The following is a 24,703-nucleotide window of genomic DNA, read 5'->3' as shown; positions in this document are numbered from 1 at the left end:
GACAACACTACACAGTTCTATTTACTGTGATACTTACTGTGCCATTTGTTCTAGGGGTAAAGTGAAAAACACAATGCTTCAATAGTGGTGGCAGAATTAATCCGAAAACAAATACAATTTACAAATACAATTTGAACTAACCTTTCACACACTCATCCACCCACCCACCCACCCACCCTCACACACACACACACACACACACACACACACACACACACACACACACACACAGACACAGACACACACACACACACACACACACACACACACACACACACACAGTGTTGTACCTTGTAGCCACTCCACCCCCTCCTGTAGTCCCTCTCCTTTCACAGCATCACTGGCACTGAATCAGAGGGACAGGGTTTATCAAAGGACAGACAGATGGATATATAGAAGGATAGAAAGATGGATGCACACTGCAGTTATGGTAAACATTGTCCTTGAAATGGAATTGACCCCAGATCTATAGCTGATTGTATTTACGTGCAGTATATCCAATCATGTACCATGATTGTACCATGTACCATGTTTGACCTGACCTAGCAGGAAAAAATCCCTGATCTTGAGACAGCTGGAGAAAATCTATATAAATTAGTAGAGAGAAATCCCAACTCAATGTTTCTAACAGCAGTGGATGAGAAAGAAATATGGATATTGTAAAACAATGTAAGAACAAAAAGTCTACTGACTTTAATGACATTGATATTACAGTAGTGAAAAACGTTATTGATGGAATTTCTAAACCATTAACATACATCTGTAACTTATCATTCCAAACCGGTTTATTTCCAGATCAAATGAAAATAGCTTAAGTCATACCTCTGTATACAACTGGGACAATAACTACAAAAGTTCAATATATTCACTATCTATTCTCCAAAAAAGAACAATACGGATAATTCACAATGTCGGATATCTGGAACACACTAACCCCATTATTCTTACAGTCAAAATTACTAAAATGTACAGATATTGTTACATACCAAACAGCACAATTAATGTTTAAAGCTAAAAATAATCTACTACCAGGAACTATTCAAAAATTGTTCAGTGATCGAGAGGGGGGTTACAATTCAAGGGGCATTTTTTATTTCAAAACACACAGTATTCGTACCACCAGGAAAGGGTTTTGTATATCAATCTGTGGAGTGAAGCTATGGAACAGTTTGAATGTGGAGTTAAAGCAATGTCCAAACTTAATCCAGTTTAAAATAAGGTATAAAAACATGGTCTTCATAATGTACAGGGATGATGGGGGGGGGGGGGGGGTTGATAATCACAGGGTGTTTACAGGGGTTATTGTTTATTTATTATCATTTATAATTTGGGTTCGTAAATATTTATTCTTTTTTTTCTTTTTTTATAATGTAATTAAGTATGTAAATATGATATTTGGGTACGCAGTATTTGTATATATTATGAGATTGTATTAATTTGTGCATTTGAACAGGAAGCATCTTTATGATTTATGGGGAAGGGGTGGGATTTAATAAGTTTGTACTTCTTCTCACTCCTTTTCAATTATGTGGAAAAAAAGAGAAAGAAAGTACCGTAAGTTAAATGTGCTATACTATATTTTGCTTTATGTTTTTTTCTATTAGTTTTGTTTGTTTGTTTTCCGTTATATTCATTATTGTTGCTGTTTTGCACACATTTGAAATAAACATCTCAATAAATCAAATCAATCAATCAATCCATCTAGTTCTCACTGCCCAAAAACGCAATGCATAGACCTACCAGATGTGCCAGGGCATAGATCACCTACCAGATGTGCCAGGGCTTGTCTTTGATGTTCTCCAGACAGAGCTGCTGGGAGACCTTGACTGAGGACACAGCGTCTCGCAGGTCCATCTTATTAGCAAAGAACAACACAGGCATCTTCCTGCTCCGGATGTCTGGACCAGGGAGGAACACAGGACAACACCAATGAAGAAACGTGTTGGTTTACAGAATTACAGCCAGTGTTGGCCAAATAGTTAAAGCAGGATGAATCCAAATTATTTAGATTTGGTTTGGACATTGGCACAGTTTGCAAAATTATGGAGGTAGTGTCGGGTTGGTTCTGGGCTTAAATGCTATATTCTGTTCAGCTTGGTTGTAAAGCAAGCCATGCTAACCCATCGCTAGTTCAAACAGACCGTAGTAGACTTTAAACAACAAAGAGACACGGAGTTCATCATGATCGTTATTTTCTTGCAAGGAGAATGAATGCGAAGTCTCCCCTTAGAGACTCCGAATTCAGACTCCCTTATCTTGCAAGGAGCAGGTCATTTTATTCTTAACAGAAAGGCACACATGTCATGAGGAAGTGCAGCGTAAGCACCAACACGTTCATTGGTTCAGTTCTCATACAGAATGGAAAGGAGGAGGCAGTTTGTGATCCTATCAGACTCCTAGAAAAGGGGGGTGGTGTTCAGAACGAATCGTTAACAGACGTGGCCGTGAGCGACCAAAACATGTCCTCGAAAAGTGACATGGAAATCTGATAAGCAGGGGAGAGAAGGGGCGAGCCGACCCTCTCTGTCCCGATTGGCTCAGGGACAATAACACGAGGGGTAATGGGTGAGGAAAAGTTCACAAACAGAGTCCAGAGTACAAGGGTGTACAAGGTTCACACAATCATTAACAGAGCCCAGAGACAGGCCGCACAAAGTTTACACAGTGATATACAGAATCATACAGAGCATCCCGTTTTAACCTTATTTAACATTATGAAAACCTCATTCAGCCCTATCATTCCCTGCTGTTTTTCATAATTTATCACGATACAAACATTCTCTCTCCATTCAGGTCGTTTAACTTTCTTTCATATTGTCTAGTTTAACTGTCATTCAACATCGCCGTACAGATCACACATGAATCTCAACTTGGATTAGAGTTTCTCGAATTGGGTTAGGTACTTAGGTTCCATCATAATTTCTTGAATCAACATTTGTTTGTACAAGTATTTCTGAAATCAGTTTGTTAGTCATAGCTCTGAAGCAGGGGCATGTGATGTCAAGCATCACACATGTTCCTCCTGCCACTGCAGTCGATAGGTCAAGAGTCATTCAGTTCTGGAGTGTCATCAGTCTGATCTGATCGATTTCGCGGTTCTCGGCTTCGTTTATCGTAAGGGATGCGTTTACAAATGTCTCTGATTGATAGTTCAGGGTTTCTTGTCATCTGGGACATTACTGCCCCAGACTGGGTCGTGTGCCTGGACGGGCGTCTCGTTTGGGTCGTCGGGAGGATTTGGTCCCCTCATTCTAAGAGGTAGTGGATCTGAAGAATTCTTCACCGGGTTTGAGACGTAATATTCACTAAATGAATAACCCCTTTGTAGCCCTCGTTCGAGGGAAACAATGTCACCTTCTTTCAATGGCTCTGTGTATCCACGTATCTCGTTCAGCAGTTGAGATGCTCAGCAGCACCCCAAATGGCTCAACCCACCGCGGGCTGCGCCAGTGTTCTCCTTCCATCTCGTCGATGAGGATCTGGTCATCAGGTTGTATTCTCGATCCTGTAGGAAACAGAAGGGACTGGCAGATCATTTGTTCTGGCTATTTCCTATTTCCTAAATAGCCATCCTCGTGGCCAGTGTGTTTTCCGTTTCTGCCAAATCTGCTGTCTTTACATATAACGATGAATTGAGTATCTAGGACCCCAATTGAAATATGTACTTTCATGTCACTTGCTTCTGCAAATCTTCTAATAAAGTTTTCAATCAATCAATCAATACTTCCCTATTGTCGTCTACTATGGGTAGTCTAAACCCTTCTCCCATTTACTATTTCAAATTCATTAATTTCATTAATTTCATTAATTTCATTTATTTCATTCATTCATTCAATCATTCATTCATTCCCATAGGTGTCAGTGTTATTCTCATGTGTGTTTCCATTAGAGAAACACACTGTTCAATGTCCAGGTGTTTGGACCCCGTGTTTGATCAATTCGTTCACGAAATGTGCGCCATTATCACTATATATATATATTATTTTTTTTATTGTGTAATTATATACGTGAAAATGTGCATTAATCCCTGTCAATCACCTTCCCTGCTTTTTGATACATGTCATTAAAAAGACCATGTATCAAATTAGCTGCTGTTTGTAGAGGCTTTGTGGTAATACAATTTTCCCATTTATTCTATAAACTTTGTCATTCGTCAAAATTCACTCTGAGTCTCTCTCTCCCTCTCTCTCTGTCTCTCTCTCTCTGTCTGTCTGTCCGTCTGTCTCTCTCTCTGTCTGTCTGTCTCTCCCTCTCTCTCTCTCTGTCTCTGTCTCTCTGTCTGTCTGTCCGTCTGTCTCTGTCACACTCTCTCTCTATCTCTCTCCCTCCCCGTGTGCTTCTCCTCTCCTTGTCTCCTAGTCTCCTCTCCTCGTCTCCTCTACTCGTCTCCTAGTCTCCTCGTCTCCTCTCCTTGGTTCCTAGTCTCCTCGTCTCCTCTCCTAGTCTCCTAGTCTCCTCTCCTCGTCTCCTCTACTCGTTTCCTAGTCTCCTCGTCTCCTCTCCTTGGTTCCTAGTCTCCTCGTCTCCTCTCCTAGTCTCCTAGTCTCCTCTCCTCGTCTCCTCTACTCGTTTCCTAGTCTCCTCGTCTCCTCTCCTTGGTTCCTAGTCTCCTCGTCTCCTCTCCTAGTCTCCTAGCCTCCTCTCCTCGTCTCCTAGTCTCCTCTCCTCGTCTCCTCTACTCGTTTCCTAGTCTCCTCTCCTCGTCTCCTCTACTCGTCTCCTAGTCTCCTCTCCTCGTCTCCTCTACTCGTCTCCTAGTCTCCTCTCCTTGTCTCCTCTCCTTGTCTCCTAGTCTCCTCTACTCCTCTACTAGTCTCCTAGTCTCCTCTCCTCGTCTCCTCTTCTCCTCTACTCCTCTACTAGTCTCCTAGTCTCCTCTCCTCGTCTCCTCTTCTCGTCTCCTAGTCTCCTAGTCTCCTCTACTCCTCTACTAGTCTCCTAGTCTCCTCTCCTCGTCTCCTCTACTCGTCTCCTAGTCTCCTCTCCTAGTCTCCTCTCCTTAAACAACTTTAACATTCCTCTCTCTGTGTCTCTCTCTCTCTCTGTCTGCTGTTCCATGCTCCCTGTTTCCTGTTCTGTGTCCACTCTGACACATAGCCCCCACCTCGTGTGCTTCTCCTCTGCCTCAAACGCACACAGTTCATAGTCCCCTCCCGTGTGTTTCTCCTCTGCTCTCTCTGTCTCTCACTGATCATACAGTAACCCTAATCTTGAGACTAATTCTAACACATAACCTTTCTAATTCTACACTTTTCTAATTCTCACAAGCATTCACTTTCAGTCATAGTTTCAGTTCCATTCTTAGTCTGCTGTTTTACCTAACACGAAAGGATATACATTTATCTTTCGAAATGGATTCCTTTCGTATGTCAAAACTCACAGTCTAATTTCCATTAGTCTACTGTTTACATAGCATAAAAAGATATACATCTGTCTTTCGAAATGGATTCTTTTTGCATGTCAAACAATTCCTATTTTGTACAATTTAGGATAGATAGACTATTCATTTCGATTGCAATCTTTCTTTTTCTATTATAAGTTTCAGTTCCATTCTTAGTCTACTGTTTACATAGCATAAAAAGATATACATCTGTCTTTCGAAATGGATTCTTTTTGCATGTCAAACAATTCCTATTTTGTACAATTTAGGATAGATAGACTATTCATTTCGATTGCAATCTTTCTTTTTCTATTATAATTCACTTTCATTCATAGTTTCTATTATATTTACCGGTCTTTGTTGCTTATGTCTTGGTCTGGATCTCGTCAGCCGTCCTTTTGGAGGAGAAAGGTTCGACATCTAACGTCACCGGCCTGGAGCGAATTGACGTTCCAGGACTTTCTCCGGGTTCGCTCGATCCCGGGCTGTACAGACTTCGGTGTGTCGAATCTTCTTCCCCCATCAGACGACCTTGAGATCCGGCTCAGAAGGACCACGTGTCGGGTTGGTTCTGGGCTTAAATGCTATATTCTGTTCAGCTTGGTTGTAAAGCAAGCCATGCTAACCCATCGCTAGTTCAAACAGACCGTAGTAGACTTTAAACAACAAAGAGACACGGAGTTCATCATGATCGTTATTTTCTTGCAAGGAGAATGAATGCGAAGTCTCCCCTTAGAGACTCCGAATTCAGACTCCCTTATCTTGCAAGGAGCAGGTCATTTTATTCTTAACAGAAAGGCACACATGTCATGAGGAAGTGCAGCGTAAGCACCAACACGTTCATTGGTTCAGTTCTCATACAGAATGGAGAGGAGGAGGCAGTTTGTGATCCTATCAGACTCCTAGAAAAGGGGGGTGGTGTTCAGAACGAATCGTTAACAGACGTGGCCGTGAGCGACCAAAACATGTCCTCGAAAAGTGACATGGAAATCTGATAAGCAGGGGAGAGAAGGGGCGAGCCGACCCTCTCTGTCCCGATTGGCTCAGGGACAATAACACGAGGGGTAATGGGTGAGGAAAAGTTCACAAACAGAGTCCAGAGTACAAGGGTGTACAAGGTTCACACAATCATTAACAGAGCCCAGAGACAGGCCGCACAAAGTTTACACAGTGATACACAGAATCATACAGAGCATCCCGTTTTAACCTTATTTAACATTATGAAAACCTCATTCAGCCCTATCAGGTAGAGGTTTTGTAGGTTTGTGGTATGCTTACTGCTAACCAAGAGCAGGTTCAATACAATATCATGAAAAGTACAACAGTATCTTCATCAACTGGTTTCCGTTATTATCTTGACTGGTCTCTCTCACCTTGGTGGTTAAGAAGAGTGTCAAGCTCCTCCTTTACAACAACCATTCTCAACTTGTCTCCACTGTCAACGACAAATATGATGGCGTGACTCTCTCTGTGGACAAGACAGAGATATGAAGATAAACAACACAGTATGATTATCTGCATCACAAATATGTAGGCAGCCATATTATGTAGGCTAAAACTACTTTACAATAATGGGTAATATTATTATGATTATTATTATTGTTATTATTATTAATTACAATTATAGAACACTTTTCATTATATAAGAATAATCATATTATTACACAATTATGATATATAATAAGTTAGTTAAAGCACCTTTGGTATGCCCCGACTACAGTTCTATACATAAACATTTTGATGCAGTCTTACTTGTAATAATGTTCCCATAGATTCCTGTATCTGCTCTGACCAGACATGTCGAACACTGTGAAGGACCGACTTTGTAGAGGTAGAAAAGACACATTCAAATCAGAAGACGTGTTTGAAACAATCCTGCAATCTTGTATACTTGTATACAATCTTGTATACTGTACACTCTGGTATAATTTTAAAGTAGGCTGATATGTGCAAATATGAAAATTATAGTTTAATAATCAAGCAAGTAAATTACTACCTTGAACTCTTGAACTTTTCAATGTTGAAGCCAATTGTTGGAACAATGTCTTGAGTCTGGGTCTGCAACACACATACATTTTTGGCATTTAGCACACGCCTTTATCTCACACACACACACACACACACACACACGCACGCACGCACGCACGCACACACGCACGCACGCACGCACGCACACACACACACACAGACACACACACACACACACAAACACACACACACACACACACACAGACACACACACACACACACACACGCACACACACACACGAATAACAAAGCCACAAGCAATAGCACAAGTATTGTAATAACTGTATTATTGGAATTTTACCTAACATGTTTCCAATCCTCTGACATTGGGCCGAATTGGCTGAAAATAAGCAATCAGTGAATGATCGCAGTGCAATAAATAGACTTAAAATGATAGACTCACAACCTTCTTTAGCTATATTCTGAAAGTCCATCTCTCCCCCACTGCAGGCCGTGCACTCACTACTAAACTACTCTTCTGGATAGAGGTGTTCAACTTGTATTGTATTATGGTTATGTATTGATTATGCTGTTGTTTCTGTATGAAATATAAAAACACATTTGCATTATCATCAATTAGCCGATCACAAATGTTAACAATGAATATCTCCTGAAGACAGATGGATAGCCTGGGTAAATTAGGCTGTAATCCTACATATCGATCTATAGTAGTCTAATATTGCCTAGATATACAATAGATTGACATCTATTATTATTTCATACAAGTCACACTCTCTCACCTTAAGGCTACAGCATTAATTTACATTAAACTATTGTCAGAAGTTGACGAAATGACTTCAGTTGTGAATGAGATTCAACAGCAAATAAAGAGTCGAATATTATTATTATTAGTAATGTTTACTTTTGGCGCGAGATGCCGACCCACATACCTCCCGAGGGAATTCAACGCGGTGTACATAACAGTACCCAGCCTACACTCCCATGAGGAAAAGTGCTCCCATCACCGCTAAGACTGTCAGAACCTGGCCAGCAGGGTCCGCTCATATTCATGATAACATCTCAAGCACGGAGTCTCTACAATATAAACTGATACTAATATATACTAAATATACTGCCTCAATGTTACATTTCTAAATTACATTTAAATAAGGATTAATGCCGAGTGATTTGATGTTCAAAAATGTACAAAGCGCGCGGAGGAATGGTGGTCCCCGAGGAGAGGGTTGAAAAACACTAAGCTAGAGAAACAATGATGCCCAAGCACCAAAGTGGATTTCAGAAAAGAAAAGCAAAAGAAAGAATTTCAGAAAGAAATTAAAGAAAAAAAAAGAAAGAAAAACAATATAACTCCCTAAAACTTTAGCAAGAAAAACACAGCTGAGAAAAAGACGACACCTCCGGCTACAGCTAACGTTAGCGCGCCCCCGCTCCCGCCAGCCATCCCTGGAGGTGAACGTGAGAACCAGCTCATTTATTGAATATGATTTATTTGACTGTTGTCAATGTGCGGGTGGTGCGCCGTCACCAATGTGTTCATGACCTGTGTTAGTTTTCATGGTGCTCCACTGCGCAGATGAATCATTACCCTAGGGTTCGAGTTATGTGGGAGCCAATGTGGGAGCTGTGTCACACACAGCCTGTGGGGCTGCCAAGTTTCACCAAAAGTTTGGAGTGAGATTTTTTGGCGGTGGAGCGACCCAAAACTGTGCACGTTTTGGCAGCGGCGGCCCCTCTCTCCCACCCAATTATTTGTGCTAGTTTCCTGCAATTTTACATGTTGTTCATAATAAACCAGCACAAGAAATGAAAATAATTAACATTTTATAAAACAAGAAAAAAATTCAGACAATAATCATATTTATGAAATCTTAATAAACAAATACAGTAGCCTACAGACTCTAAAAGAAAAATTGGGCCCCATCAACAGGACTCAGCCCCTTGGTCAGCAGCAGAAAGACCCGTGGTCATCATCTTATATACAGTGCATTGCTCATAGATGGCTATCATGTTATACAGTACATACCAGGGTTTTTCCTGGGTCAGAATGAGGGCTTGGTGGGTGATTTTGTGCGCGCATGGTGCGCCCACATTTTTTTTGAGGGACCCCCAATTGTTGTATTTGTATTGTAAATTGTAATTATTAATAATTATTATTATTATTAATGTACCTGGTTATGTTACAGTAGAGAAACAAAAAACAGTTACCAAAACTGAGTATTTACTAGCTAAGATTGGCAAAAGATTGGCCTGGTGCAACCGAAATTAGTAAACAACTAGTTTGAAACTAGCTAGTAACAACTAGGGGTTTAGTAACTACTAAATGCCTGCATTTAGTAATGACTTACGCCATATTGGTGCAACCCAGTCCAGTAGGCTACCAGATACGATGTTGTAATGTATGCACATATTTTGCTACCACGGTTGCCAGACGGAATTGACAATGTCCAGCCCAACCAGTCTAAAAGCTGCCGAATCCACCCGTCCAGTGTGACCAAAAGTAGCCCAATCTGGCAACCCTGCTTGCTACGTTCTTGCAGCTCTCATGAACACAGGTTCTTCCATCAGCGCTCGCCTGCCGCTTCGATTGCAGACTCAAGTTAACGCACGTGCAGAAAGATGCCACGAAACTCATGTCCGGTAGCTTTCTTTCACATTTTTTTTTTTCTCGCCGTGAGAAATAGAGATGCGGCGTGAGAGCGTGAGAACTGGTTGAAATGCGTGAGTCTCACGGAGATTGCGTGAGACTTGGCAGCTGTGCGAAAGTGTTGGGCCACGTAATAATGAACAGTCTCTCTCTCTCTCTCTCTCTCTCTCTCTCTCTCTCTCTCTCTCTCTCTCTCTCTCACGGAAAGCGCACCCTTTACTAGGATATTATTTATTTTGGCTAATGAAAACTTGTTGTTGTAAGCTAGGCATGAATTGCGCAAAAGGTCGCAGAAGAAATCGCCTGCTACCTAGGGCCCACGTGACTGGCTGTCTTGCATTAGGGCCCAGTTGTTATGACACGGGGGCGAGGGAGCTCAAGGACACGACACCGGAGGCAGAATATAGTGTTAGCCCCGTAGGGTATTTATTTACAGTGCAGGTGGGTGGAAACACAGATGATGAGTCCGGAGGTTTCAGCCTGGCGGGCTGGGGGTTTCAACCTGGCGGGATGGCGGTAGTGGTTGGCATAGGCTGTGGAGGAACAGGAAAGCAGGGTAAGTCTCCACGGTAGGTCAGTACACAAGATATCAACGAATCACGAGAATAGGCACAAGAGCAAAGTTCATAACTAATCACAGCGGATACTTGCCAGGTCATTCTTAGGGAAGAACTGACGATGATTGAAGGGAGTCCAGGGTAGATGTAGCCAGAGGGTTGATTGGGGAGTGGAGACAGGTGTGTGGGTTTGACTGTGGCTGGATAACCCTCCAATCACCGGGAACGAGCTTCACCTGCGGCGGAGCGCACGCTGTGCTCGGGTTGTGGGGGCGGGGGAGGGCGTGTGTGACGGCCCAGCCGTAACAGGACCCCCCCCCGAGGGGGAGCCTCCTGGCGACCGGCCCGGAGCCTCCGGGTGGGCCCGATAGAAGTCCCTGAGGAGGACTGGGGACATGATCTGGGACCGGGGAATCCAGCTCCGTTCCTCTGGGCCATATCCTTCCCAGTCCACCAGGTACTGGAAACCCCGGCCACAGCGACGAGCCCTGAGGAGCCTCCTTACCGCCCACTGGGGGTGGCCATCCACCAACTGAGGAGGGGGCGGTGCAGGGGCTGGTGGCATCAGGTCGCTGGCGACATGGGGCTTAACCCGGGAGACGTGGAACACCGGGTGGATCCGACGGAGGGAGTGAGGGAGGACCAGCCGGATGGCAGCGGGGTTGATGACCCGGTCGATGACGTAGGGGCCGATGTACCTCGACGCCAACTTCCGGGAGGGGACATTGAGGGGGAGATCCGCCGTGGAGAGCCAGACCCTCTGGCCCACCTGGTACACCGGAGCTGGAGTGCGACGACGGTTGGCGCTTCGGGTAGTTCGGGCGGTGGCCCGAAGCAAGGCCGAGCGTACGGAGGTCCAGACCCGACGACAGCGAAGGAGGTGTGCCTGGACTGATGGTACCGACGCTTCGCCCTCCTGGGTAGAAAGCAGGGGTGGCTGGTACCCCAAGGAGCACTCGAAGGGGGACCGGCCGGTGGCTTCATTCACCATGGCGTTCAGGGAGTACTCCACCCAGGGTAGGTCCTTGCTCCAGGAGGATGGATGGAGGGAGGACATGCAGCGGAGTGCCGACTCCAGGCTCTGGTTGGCTCTCTCCGCCTGCCCATTGGTCTGGGGATGGTAGCCGGAGGAGAGGCTGGTCGTGGCCCCAATCCCCGAACAGAAGGCCTGCCACACCTTGGATGTGAACTGGGGGCCACGGTCGGAAACCACATCCTGGGGAAGCCCGTAAAGCCGGAAGACGTGGGTGGTGAGTAGCTCCGCCGTCTCCGCCGAGGTCGGTAGCTTTGCCAGAGCTACCAACCGCACGGACTTGGAGAAGCGGTCCACGATGGTGAGGATAACCGTGTTGCCTAGGGACGGGGGAAGGCCGGTCACGAAGTCCATGGCGAGGTGGGACCACGGTCGACCGGGCACGGGTAGAGGCCGCAGCAGTCCTGAAGGCGGCCGGTGGGATGCCTTGCTGCGAGCGCAGGTAGGGCAGGCCGAGACGAACTCCCTGACGTTCGCGGCCATGGTGGACCACCAGAACCGCCGGCGCAGGAAGGACAGTGTGCGTAGGGCCCCAGGATGGCAGGCGAAGCGGCTGGCGTGGCCCCACTGCATCACCTTGGTTCTGACGGCGTCCGGGACGAAGAGACGGCCGGGGGACCCCGGTCGGGGATCTGGCTGGGTGCGCTGTGCAGCTCTGACCACCGCCTCGATCTCCAGGGTGACCACTCCAACGACCCGGGAGGATGGAACGATGGTGTCAGGAGTGGTGGGTTCCTCCTCTGCGGCATGGAGCCGAGAAAGGGAGTCAGCCTTGGCGTTCAGGGAGCCCGGACGGAACGTGAGGTGGAAGTTAAACCGCCCGAGGAACAGGGCCCAGCGTGCCTGACGGGAGTTCAACCGCCTGGCCGACTTGATGTAGGTCAGGTTCTTGTGGTCCGACCAGACGGTGAAGGGGTGCTCTGCGCCCTCCAGCCAGTGCCGCCACTCGTGGAACGCCTCCACCACCGCCAGCAGCTCGCGGTTCCCGATGTCGTAGTTGGCCTCGGCGGAGGTATAACGGCGGGAGTAGAAGGCGCAGGGGTGCACGGTCTGGTCCTCCGATCGTTGAGAGAGCACGCCACCGACGCCCGTGTCTGAGGCGTCCACTTCCACAATGAAGGGCCTAGAGGGGTCTGGGTTGATTAGGACCGGCGCCGAGGTGAAGAGCCTCTTCAGGTCACTGAAGGCAGCGCTGGCTGCTGGTGTCCACGTGAACTGGCGCAGGGGGGAGGTGAGGGCAGTGAGGGGGGCGGCTACCCGGCTGAAGTCCCGGATGAATCGCCGGTAGAAGTTGGCAAAGCCGAGAAATGACTGCAGCTGTTTCCGGGTGGTAGGTTGGCCCCACTCGACGACGGCCCGCGTCTTCTTGGGGTCAGGGCGAGTCAACCCACCCTCCACGATGAGCCCCAGGAATTCCACCGAGTGAGTGTGGAACGAGCACTTCTCAGCCTTAATAAAAAGGCGATTCTCCAGTAGGCGCTGGAGGACTAGGCGGACATGTTGGACATGCTCCTCAGGGTTCCTGGAGAATACTAGGATGTCATCCAGGTAGAGGACGACAAAGATGTCCAGCATGTCCCTGAGGACGTCGTTCATGAGGGCCTGAAAGACGGAGGGGGCGTTAGTGAGACCAAAGGGCATGACCAGGTACTCATAGTGGCCACGGGGGGTCTTGAACGCCGTCTTCCACTCGTCACCCTCACGAATCCGGACCAGATGGTAGGCGTTCCGGAGGTCCAGTTTAGTGAAGATGGTGGCCCCAAGGAGGGGCTCAAAGTTGGAGCTCATGAGGGGGAGAGGATAGGTGTTCCGGACGGTGATGGCATTGAGCTCACGGTAGTCAATGCATGGCCTGAGGGTTCCATCCTTCTTCTTCACGAAGAAAAACCCCGCTGCCACCGGGGAGTGTGATGGACGGATGAGCCCCTCAGCCAGACAGTCGGAGATGTAGGTGTCCATGGCTGCCTTCTCCGGGGGGGCAAGGTTGTAGAGGCGACTGACCGGAAGTTTGTTGCCAGGGCGGAGCTCGACGGCACAGTCGTAGGGCCGGTGAGGCGGCAGGGTGCGAGCACGCTCCTTGCTGAAGGCCTCTCCGAGGTCGTGGTAGACCTCTGGGATGGAGGAGAGGTCAGGGGGAGCCGGAGGCGGTCGCAGAGGCGATGTGGGGGTATGGGCGGCACGGAGGCACCGGGCGTAGCATGCGGTACTCCAGCTCAGGATACGTCCCTCACCATAGCTGACATGGGGAATGTGGAGCTCGAGCCACGGTCGTCCCAGGATGAGCGGGGACTGGGGGGTCTTGAGGATGTAAAACCGGATCTCCTCCACATGGTTCCCCGAGACGGTCAAGGAGAGGGGTGTAGAGCGGTGGGTGAGAGGCCCCAGGCTGTGTCCGTCTAGGGCTGAGACGGAGAGGGGGGTCTCGAGGGCAACGAGGGGAACGGCAGCTGAGCGGGCCAGCTGGGCGTCCATAAAGTTCTCGTCTGCTCCCGAGTCAATAATGGCCTCGACCGTGAGGTTCTGCCCCTGCCAGGAGAGGGTGACAGAGAACCTGGCTGGGCTGGTGGTAGGTGGGGATTGAGAGGCACGGCTCACCCGGATTCCCCCTTCGGGTGAGCCTGCCCTTTTGATAGGGACGGGCAGGTGTCACGGAGGTGTCCCTTCTCTCCACAGTAGAGGCACAGTCCCTGGGCCCTTCTCCTCTCCTTCTCCGCCGTGGTGAGGCGGGCTCGACCAAGCTGCATCGGCTCCTCGCCAGTGCATGGGGTGTAGGTCGACTCCCGTGCGGAGGAGGGGTTGGCTGTGACGATAGGGTCCTGGGGGCGTGGCGAGCTGGTCTGGTAGCGCCCTCTCTCTCTCCGACGCTCCCGGGAGCGCTCGTCAACGTCGATGGCTAGGGCCACTAGTTCGTCCAGGGCGGCGGGTCTGTCCCGGACGAGCTCGTCCTTGATGGCCTCACTCAGCCCCTGGCGGAAAGCAGATCGCAGTGCCCTGTCATTCCATCCGCTTCCGGCTGCCAGGGTGCGAAACTCGGTAGAGTAGGCCGCCGCGGTCCGGTTCCCCTGGTGGAGTGACATCAGTCGCGCCCCGACCTCCTGTCCGGCAGTGGGGTGGTCGAAAACCCTCTTGAACTCCGTGAGGAAGGTAGCGTAGTCACCGAACAGGTCAGGGCGGGCGCAGAGGGTGGCCTGGACCCAATTCAGGGCGTCGCCGGTGGTGAGGTTGGTGATGAACGCCACCCGGGCTGCCGGCGACCAGAACTGGCTGGGCTGATGCGAGAACACCAACTCGCACTGGAGGATGAAGCCTCGGAACTGGGCGAAGGCTCCGTCGAAGGGGCGGGGGCTGGCTAGGTGGGGCTCCCGTGGCTGTCCAGTAGGTGGTGCCGGTAGCTGGGCAGGGTCAGGGAGAGCAGGGGGGGGGGCAAAGGCTGCGAGCGCGGCCACCTGTGCTGTAAGCGCTTGGGTCGTAGAGATGAGGTGCTGCATCTGGGTGGCGCGGTGCTCCTGGTTAGCCTCCTGGGTTGTCAGGCGAGTGTTCAGGGCCTGGCACGCTGTAGCGGCCGCCTGGAGGAGGTGAGTGTGTTCCGTGAGGATCTGGATAGCCGTCGGGCCGGATCCAGGGGTGGGAGATGGTGTCCGGTCCTTCGTGTCGTCTGAGCCCAATTGCATGGTCAGTTCTTCTGTTATGACACGGGGGCGAGGGAGCTCAAGGACACGACACCGGAGGCAGAATATAGTGTTAGCCCCGTAGGGTATTTATTTACAGTGCAGGTGGGTGGAAACACAGATGATGAGTCCGGAGGTTTCAGCCTGGCGGGCTGGGGGTTTCAACCTGGCGGGATGGCGGTAGTGGTTGGCATAGGCTGTGGAGGAACAGGAAAGCAGGGTAAGTCTCCACGGTAGGTCAGTACACAAGATATCAACGAATCACGAGAATAGGCACAAGAGCAAAGTTCATAACTAATCACAGCGGATACTTGCCAGGTCATTCTTAGGGAAGAACTGACGATGATTGAAGGGAGTCCAGGGTAGATGTAGCCAGAGGGTTGATTGGGGAGTGGAGACAGGTGTGTGGGTTTGACTGTGGCTGGATAACCCTCCAATCACCGGGAACGAGCTTCACCTGCGGCGGAGCGCACGCTGTGCTCGGGTTGTGGGGGCGGGGGAGGGCGTGTGTGACGGCCCAGCCGTAACACCAGTGCAGACTCGTTCCGTCACTGCATTCTATTTTTTCTTTCCATTTTTTCTTTTTCAAAAATGATTATTATTCAAAAATATGATAAATAAACGTACTACTGTAAACTGTTGTATTGAAATGGTAAAAATGTCAATCGTATCGTTTCAATCGTCAATATCCCATTTATGTTTAGAAAACAATATTTAGGCTTTTGGGTCCCTTTAAATAATTGTTGTGAGTCAGGTTGAGAATGTCACGTTTTAATCCATTCAACTTGTGTGTCAAATTAAAGTAGTGCACTCAATTCAGAATGTTGAGTTTGCTCAACTGGTCCAAAAAACGTGAGCTTAGAATGATAAGGTTCTATCTCCGTTTAGGGCAGTTCAGAGATATTGAGCGTCAAAGTTTTTACATTCCATTATGTTTTGTGAGATGGAACCTTTGTATTTTATGAATTACTAACTCAAAAATGTCAACATTTTTAAAATAACACCACACAGGCATTAATAAACACCTAATGGATCAGATTATGTAAAAAAAAAAAAACTCAATTTTGACAAAAATGGAGATAGAACCTTCTAATTCTAACGTCACGAAAAGTCTCGAGCTTTTTGCAGATAGAGAACCGCTCGGTGGGGGGGTCCTCGGGTGACGTCACATGTAAACAAACCCATCTCTGTCCACAGGCCTGAGACACTCCAGTTTTAAACCGTGCCTGACAAACATGCAACGATGCTGAAAATTATGAAAAATCGTATAAAGTACTGCTCTTTGGCGATTGCAGTAACCAGGCTTTGTTCGCCTGGACCTGGCAACAACCCAGTTGTGTATTTTGACATCGCAGTAGATGAGGAACCCCTTGGTAGAGTCACCATAGAGGTAGCTAGCTAGCTAGCCTGGGCTAGCCCTTGTACCGTCCTAACCTTACTCGCAGAGTATCTTACAAGTAAACAGTGAACATGGCAGACACACATCATATATATTGAATGACTGTACAAGTGTATTTCACTGATTGAGTAACTGTTGTATTTGACAAGTAGCGTAAGTTAGCTAGCTAGCAGTCTAGTCACATTAGCTTCTGGATGTCAGGACACACGTCACATCCTCATTGTTGACTGAGTTATGTGAGTTAGCTAAGTATAATTATAGGGTGTCTTTTACCATACGATTTCATGTAACTGAGAAGAGGGACTAATTATTATTATTATTATTATTAATTATTATTATTGTTGAGGGACACTTGTTAGCTGTGTCTAGATTAAATGAAATAATGATGCATGAAGATAACAGTACACATGATCTGTTCAACCTGATTTTGCAGCTGTATGCAGATGCTGTACCCAAAACCGCAGGTAAGCCTATGATGATGTAGCCTATGTTCTAGGACATAGATATGACCAACATGGTTCTGATCATGATGGTAGCACAACAGATATCAATTGCGTTGATCAATTGCTCTTGTGTTGAGTAGTGTGGAAGTGCTGAGGAAATTCAGCAGGTTGTTGTTGTTGTTGTTGTTTGTTCAACAGAGAACTTCAGAGCACTGTGCACTGGGGAGCATGGCTTTGGATACAAAGGATCAGTCTTCCACAGGGTGATTCCTGAATTCATGTGTCAGGTAGGTGCGCATGGTGTCACAGGCAGCTACTTACCCGGCTCAAAACATGGTCAAAAGTTCCTAATTCAGTGTGTGCTGTTGTGTTGTTGCTCCATGTTGGTGCTACAGGGAGGAGATTTTACGCATCACAATGGCACCGGAGGGAAGTCCATATATGGGACGAAGTTTAGAGACGAGAATTTCAAACTGAAGCACACTGCTCCAGGTACATTTATTTTTTATTTTTTTATTTAACCAGATAGGTCAATTGAGAACCAATTCTCATTTGCAATGACGACCTGGCCAAGAGGCAGAACAGTGGCAAGTCTGTACAACACAACACAGTATATATACACAATATAAAACATGAGTATAATAAACAACAAGAGTCAATTTTAAAAACATCCTAACAAATACAAACATCACAATATATCCAGTATATCAAACAGCACGGACCAGGATGGAGGTTATTTTAAAAGCATGTGCAGGGATCAGAGACTATGTCTAGTAATGAGTTTTTAAAAGAGGGTAACGAGATGAAGGTGTTGAGTTTTAGTGTCTTTTGCTCAACTCATTCCAGTCAGTAGGGGGCAGCAAACTGGAAAGAGTGACGGCCAAAGGAGGTGCGGACTTTGGGGACGACCAGAGTGATGAATTTGCTGGAGCGTAGATTGCGTACGCTGGTGGAAATGTTCAGTAGTGAGCGAACGGTATGGGGGGGGGGTTTGCCGATGATGGATTTATAAATGAACTGATACCAGACCAGTGGATCTGTCGCCTGGTGTGGAGTGATGGCCAGTTGACTTGGGAATACAGGGCACAGTGATTGGGTGTTGAAAGGGGCACCGGTGACGAAGCGGATGGCAGTGTGATAGATGACGTCCAGTTTATTGAGAAGAATTAGATATGTTAATCAGTCTACCACCCACTTCCCTCTATCCATCTCTCTCTACACAGTGTAGGGCCTACATACAGTATACACCGTTGAGCCAAACTCTTATGACCACTGACAGGTGAAGTTACATTAACATTGATTCTCTTGTTACCATGGCACCTGTCAAGGGGTGGGATATATTAGGCAGCAAGTGAACAGTCAGTTCTTGAAGGTGATGTTTTGGACGCAGGAGAAATGGGCAGCAGTAAAGACCTGAGCGACTTTGACAAGGGCCGAATTGTTCTGGCCAGACGACTGGGTCAGAGCGTCTCTGAAACAGCGAGGCTTGTGGGGTGAGGACCTACCGACAGTGGTCCGAGGAGGGACAAACCACAAATCCGATCGAGCGGCGGTGGGATGTGCTGGACCTACCACCTCGCAACTTACTGGACTTGAAGGATCTGGACAAATGTTTTGGTGCCAGATCCCACAGGACACCTGCAGGGGTCTTGTAGAGTCCATCCCTCGGTGGGTCGGCACTGTTTTGGCGGCACACGGAGGACCAACAGCCAGTTGGCCGATTAGGCAGCTGGTCATAATGTTTCGGTTCATCAGTGTATGAGTGCATAAGTCATTGGAGTGTGTCCAATGTATGTTGTTATAGCAGCATTGTCCACTAGATGGGGCTACCGACTACGCAGGCATACTATTTAGACGTGGTAATTATCACACAAGTCAATGATCTTCCTTTCAAGCAACTCCACACCATCCTTTTATCATAGGATTTATATTTGAACATATCTTTTGGAAACCCCTCGCCCCATGTTGATAGATTGGAAACTTCAGTTTAGTCGTATTTTCTGTTGCATAATACCGGTCTGGATCCAATTACAGCGAGGGAAACAGGTCTTACTCAATACAGATGTGAGTCTTGCCCTCACACAGTCCAGTAACGCTGCGGTCTTCATTATTAAACCGTATATTCGAATTCCATTTTCTTAGATATATCGATTCACGTATACAACATTTAGATTTGATGGATTTTGGAACACTGTACAATGCTGCTGTCACTATGTCCTGAATGTTGGAAAGCGAAGCGCTGTGTCACAAGGTTTGGAATTAGGCCTACTTGTTGTTTCACTATACCTGCAATAGTAACCCGTAACCAGAAGTGAATGAATGTGAAAGGCTCATTTGTTTGTGTTGTTTCCATCGCCCCGAGGTACGTTATCCATGGCCAATTCAGGGCCCAACACCAACGGCTCCCAGTTCTTCATCTGCACAGTTAAAACTGAATGGTAGGCTCTGAGAAATACCACTTTACACCCTGGAGAATCACTTCATCCCTGTTCAGCACATGCATATGGTACTTGCATGTGTGATCTAGTGACTCTTCTCTCCCTCTCTCTCTCTCTCTCTCTCAGGCTGGATGGTAAACATGTGGTCTTTGGACAGGTGAAGGATGGCATGGAGGTTGTCTCCAGGATGGAGTCCTTTGGTTGTCATGATGGGGGTGTAGTCAAGAAAATCTCCATCACAGACTGTGGGGAGATCAAATGACACACACACACACACACGGCACTCTCACACACACTCTCACGCAAGCATACACATACACACACACATACATATAGATACATTCAAATCACAGCAGAATATGAACCAAGCCTCTTGAAGACTTTTTTTTAAAGGTTTTAAACCTTGTATATTTTTTATCTTACCCACTAAGAGAACTGCTTTGTGTTCCTCCACTATTTGAAGATTGGTTGTCATCAATTGAATGTCATTCTCTTGAGAATGTGTTCACACACTAACTGTATAATCAATCCAAACTCATGACTAGCATAACTTTTAATGTTAAGTTTATTTATTTCATACACGTGATTAGGTTAGAGGGGTTTGGAATTAAACAAACTTGAATAGAATGATGCTCATAGGGTTTAAGGCTGGAGCTGGACTCTTAATTCTATATCGCCTTGCCAAATATATTTACTGTTCAAATCAACCATCATCTGTGATTAATCATCTGACTGTGGCATTGGAGATAGACATAATAATGTCCATGTTGTACATTTACTGCCAAATAAATCATTGTCTTTTCAAATTTTAGAAATGTTTGTTGTTCATTTAATCCTATGCCAGTGTCACGTAGGGCTTGTAGGGCTTCCTGGTAATGACCCAACATCTTTTTTTAGACACCCTAGATCTCCAACACTTCCTGTCCTTCAGAACAGGATGTGACATCATACTGTTGGCTTCCATATATTCTTGAACCCCCCCCTATACTGGACTATGAACAAAGTTTGCTAGATCAACCTAGAGTTAGAATTACCCAACAGAGGAATTCTAATGCATTGGTTATTATTAGCAGATACAAGATTTCATAAACGTGTGGTAAAACATTTGCTAAATTGCCTTATTTTCTGACTGGATTCATTGTTTTTACCTCATAGTACATAGGTTTAATAGCTTCACTTTAAACAGAATGTCTCAGGGACAAATGAAAGTAGCCAGAGAGACTGTAAACCAGAAACTGGGTGGTGCTGCTTATCAAGCTAATACTTTATGAAAGTAAATAATGAAGCAACCCGAAAAAGGCAGTCGCTCTTAAATGAAACCATATGCACACTGACCTTCCACCGTTTGTTTGAATTCTCCGATTACACTGTTGCCATAGAGACATTTTAGCCCTACGTAGCTCTGTTTGCGCTAGAGATGTTGTAGCAAACTTGATATAATTTGTGTCCCCACCCACTTGTGAAGTTTTAGCTATTTGGAATGTGTGTCCAAGCTTGTCCATGCATGGAAACGGCGTCAAAGCCAACTATGCATGCCTACTCATGCATATAACAATAACATGCTAGCCTAGGTTTAAAACTAGCCACAATTTGACAATAAGAGTTGAAACCCAGCACGGCCAGATCCCTCCTCTCTGACTCTGGTCTTTTCAACACTCGTGTGTGACTGTGGGCCTCCAGGATGAGAGAGTGACAACAGCTCCCTAAGGCTCTCTCTCCTCCTCCTGGTTCTCTATTACACAGTCCAGCTACCCCTCTCCTCACCAGACCAGTACAGACCATGTTTAAACCATTAAAACCCTTCACATCACTCTCCGTATCCACTATCCATATACACCAACAAGTAAGCCATCAAGTCTGCAGATGCACTCAGATAAGCTTAGGTCTGAGGAGAATACGCAGTAGGTTAACCAGTCAGGATAGACCACAGAAGCACCCATTGTAGGTTAACCAGTCAGGACAGACCACAGAAGCGGCCATTGTAGGTTAACCAGTCAGGACAGACCACAGAAGCAGCCATTGTAGGTTAACCAGTCAGGACAGACCACAGAAGCAGCCATTGTAGGTTAACCAGTCAGGACAGACCACAGAAGCAGCCATTGTAGGTTAACCAGTCAGGACAGACCACAGAAGCAGCCATTGTAGGTTAACCAGTCAGGACAGACCACAGAAGCAGCCATTGTAGGTTAACCAGTCAGGATAGACCACAGAAGCAGCCATTGTAGGTTAACCAGTCAGGACAGACCACAGAAGCAGCCATTGTAGGTTAACCAGTCAGGACAGACCACAGAAGCAGCCATTGTAGGTTAACCAGTCAGGACAGACCACAGAAGCACCCATTGCAGTTGGCTGGATAGTTAGGGGGTGTTCTCACTCGAACATTTGCTTCACTTGGAATCGGAGTTTAGGATAAAATTAGCTTTGCTCTGCGTCGTTTGGAGCTGTGAGAACGCGCATTCGAAGTCACTCCCAGAGCAAATAACCAACGCATGCTCCGCTTGAAAAGGGTGGTTTCTCTCCGGTTAGAAACGACGCATCGAGGCTGTCATAGGAAAACAACAGTGCATGCGTGTTGATCTGGATAAGAGTGGGACGAACGGGCAATTTTCAATTTTTCTGACCAATCAACTACCACGTCTGTTGCTTCGATTGCGTATGTTACTTCGTTTACATAAAGGGCTGTGAGAACGCAAATCAGAGAAATAATTTATGCAACAATGTTGCAATCTCATCCACTTGTTCCGGGTCATGATTCGGACTTTCATGTGAGAACATGACCTTATAGCACTTGTGAACGCCTCACTGTCAATGCTAGAGTTTTGTAAAACGTTTAAGAGAGCAACAACAGAATCGAGACTGACAAAAAGGTTCTAATTTGATATTTCTTTTATTCATCAAACACCTAATAGCACTAAAGCACAAACAGTTTTTTTCTTCTTACAAATAAGGCACATTTTGGAATGCCATTTCATGGACATTGAACAACAGAAGGTTACTTTCCCCACAACTTGCCAACCGTACAATCTTTCTTCATTCCAAGCCACCTCTGTGCTTTGTCCAATCAGATTATAGCATTACAATGATCTTCCATGTTATACAGACATCAAATAACACAAACATTGATTTCTACTTTACCACATATTATGTGTTAAAACATTACATTCAGTAAATATGCATTACTTGGTATACACTATCAGTGAATGATACATTTAATGACTAGTAACAATCAGTTAGAAGATGTTGAGAAAGAAACAATATGTAGCCAACTATGTTACTGTGCTGAAAATTAAATAAGAATAAATTGCACAAAATAACACTTCGTCATTCAAAACACATGCACATGCAAACTCTACAATAGTTATTTGTCTCACACACATGCTTAACAGATGAACACAAATAACAACATAACATATCTCAATACTTCCATGTCATGGCTGCTTTAAGCAAACTATAACTCACAGTTTAATGTGTTTATACAGTGGTGAGTATCAGTCACTAAGATATAAAGATGGTTTCTTCTGCATGTTAACACAATTGAATTATTGCTGACCTTATAAGATCTCAATGATATAGAATTTGAATAACAAAACATTGATAACTATGTTTGGGATTTCCACAATAATGTAATACTGTATACAAAATGAATCCATGCTATGCTGAAGGACAGTAACTCATATGCATGTTAGTTAAAACAGTCGAGAATATAGTTCCATAATAATAAGTTCTAACAATAAAACAAAAGACAACAAAACACAATGGCTTATAATTGAGTAAGGGAATTCATAATTATGTACCAACGTTTTAATAATAATCTATGTAGACATCAATATTTTCTTCTTAGTGTCACTTTGTTGCATATTTTATACAAAGTGTTGTAAAAAAAAACTTTCCATAAATATTTCTGTAGGATAAACTCAGACAATTGTAAAACATCAAAGAAAAACTCCCAGCTGTGTTTAATTTCTCAGCAATAGGCCCCTTTTCACATAGAAAGCTTCAATATTGCATAACAAAACAAAAGAGCTAATATTCCTTAAAAACCATGGCCATCAAATATATACATAAAAGAATCATTTGCAAATATATTTGTCAGGGAAATAACTCTCGAGTTGCTTTTTGCTAATTGTTCTAGAAAATTTTAACATCTATAACGTTTTTCCAAAATACACATATCTTTCATAGAAAATAACAAATCCATAATGAAAAGGAACAAGACGAGTCAAGTATATGTAATTCAAGACAAAAAGAACACACACCCGGAATAGCATTTGTCAAGGTTTGTTAAATGCGTATCCTTGTAATAACGGCTTCCATTGGCTCCTGCTATGCCAGCTAGAATATCTCTGGACGGAATCTGAAAATGCCACTCTGGGCCTGACTTAAACAGGACTGTTCTCACGTAATTAGACACTTTCCTTATATTGTACAACACATGTCGTGTGTATATTCCTTCTATCTTTTCTGACAAACATTATTAAACATCTTAAGATTACTTCAGATAAGAAGGCATTATTTGGTATCCATGACACCCCCACAGCTACACATTGTCTACTATCGCACTACTCGGCTAACGTGAGGAAAACACAACCTAGCGGATCAGAGAAATCGTTCTGATTTGATCAGACTTAGAAGAAGAATACTATACTCCTGAAAGGGAAACACACCGAAAATATATTGGATTGATCCAAACATTACCCAGGGAAAAAAAGATAATCCTACATCTGCTTCAATTAAGGAACAGTAATACCATATGCTACACCTCACTGAAGTCATTGTTTGGCATCCACACATTGCATGTGCAGACACACCATGGTCATACTAGTGTTGAGTATGTGAATCAATTAGGCATAACAGACTAGCATGAGGTCTGCAGCTTTTAGTGCAAAACCCTTCTGTTTAGGCTAATCTAAACTAACATTTTTGTTGATTCCATGACAACAGACTACAGTGTGATTGTTTTTGCCAGCTGGAAATGTTGCTTTAGTTCCTGCTTCCAATTCAACAAATGGTAATGAGGCAAACAATAGATAGTTTAAACTTTCAGTGCTAATGGGGTAATCATATTGTTTTCCCATCTGTATTCACATCTTGAACCTGCTTTAAACTTGGAAGAACGCTACCCAACAGTTACTTCTATAGTCATTAGAACATT

The 24,703-nt window shown here is 45.6% G+C and overlaps 2 protein-coding genes across 2 annotated transcripts; one reads left to right on the top strand and one right to left on the bottom strand.

The window, feature by feature from the left end:
* Positions 1 to 33: 33 nt before the first annotated feature.
* On the bottom strand, positions 34 to 7,735 carry LOC308159168 (ADP-ribosylation factor-like protein 6; the record flags this gene model as incomplete). Its single annotated transcript, XM_080532918.1, has 7 exons — positions 34 to 50; positions 291 to 346; positions 1,769 to 1,898; positions 6,754 to 6,848; positions 7,133 to 7,201; positions 7,377 to 7,438; positions 7,715 to 7,735. 7 exons carry the CDS (start codon positions 7,733 to 7,735, stop codon positions 34 to 36), a joined length of 450 nt encoding a protein of 149 aa, XP_080389044.1.
* Positions 7,736 to 16,487: 8,752 nt separating this feature from the next.
* ppifa (peptidylprolyl isomerase Fa) lies at positions 16,488 to 20,323 on the top strand. Its single transcript, XM_080549219.1, has 6 exons — positions 16,488 to 16,661; positions 17,104 to 17,134; positions 17,312 to 17,400; positions 17,509 to 17,605; positions 19,476 to 19,551; positions 19,678 to 20,323. The coding sequence occupies exons 1-6, from the start codon at positions 16,515 to 16,517 to the stop codon at positions 19,811 to 19,813; spliced, it is 576 nt and encodes a 191-aa protein (XP_080405345.1). The 5' UTR covers positions 16,488 to 16,514; the 3' UTR covers positions 19,814 to 20,323.
* Positions 20,324 to 24,703: the final 4,380 nt, after the last annotated feature.

The sequence above is a fragment of the Nansenia antarctica genome (assembly GCF_963989245.1).
Source record: "Nansenia antarctica genome assembly, chromosome: 1".
NCBI classification, from domain to species: domain Eukaryota; kingdom Metazoa; phylum Chordata; class Actinopteri; order Argentiniformes; family Microstomatidae; genus Nansenia; species Nansenia antarctica.
This window is presented reverse-complemented; position numbering and strand designations above follow the sequence as displayed.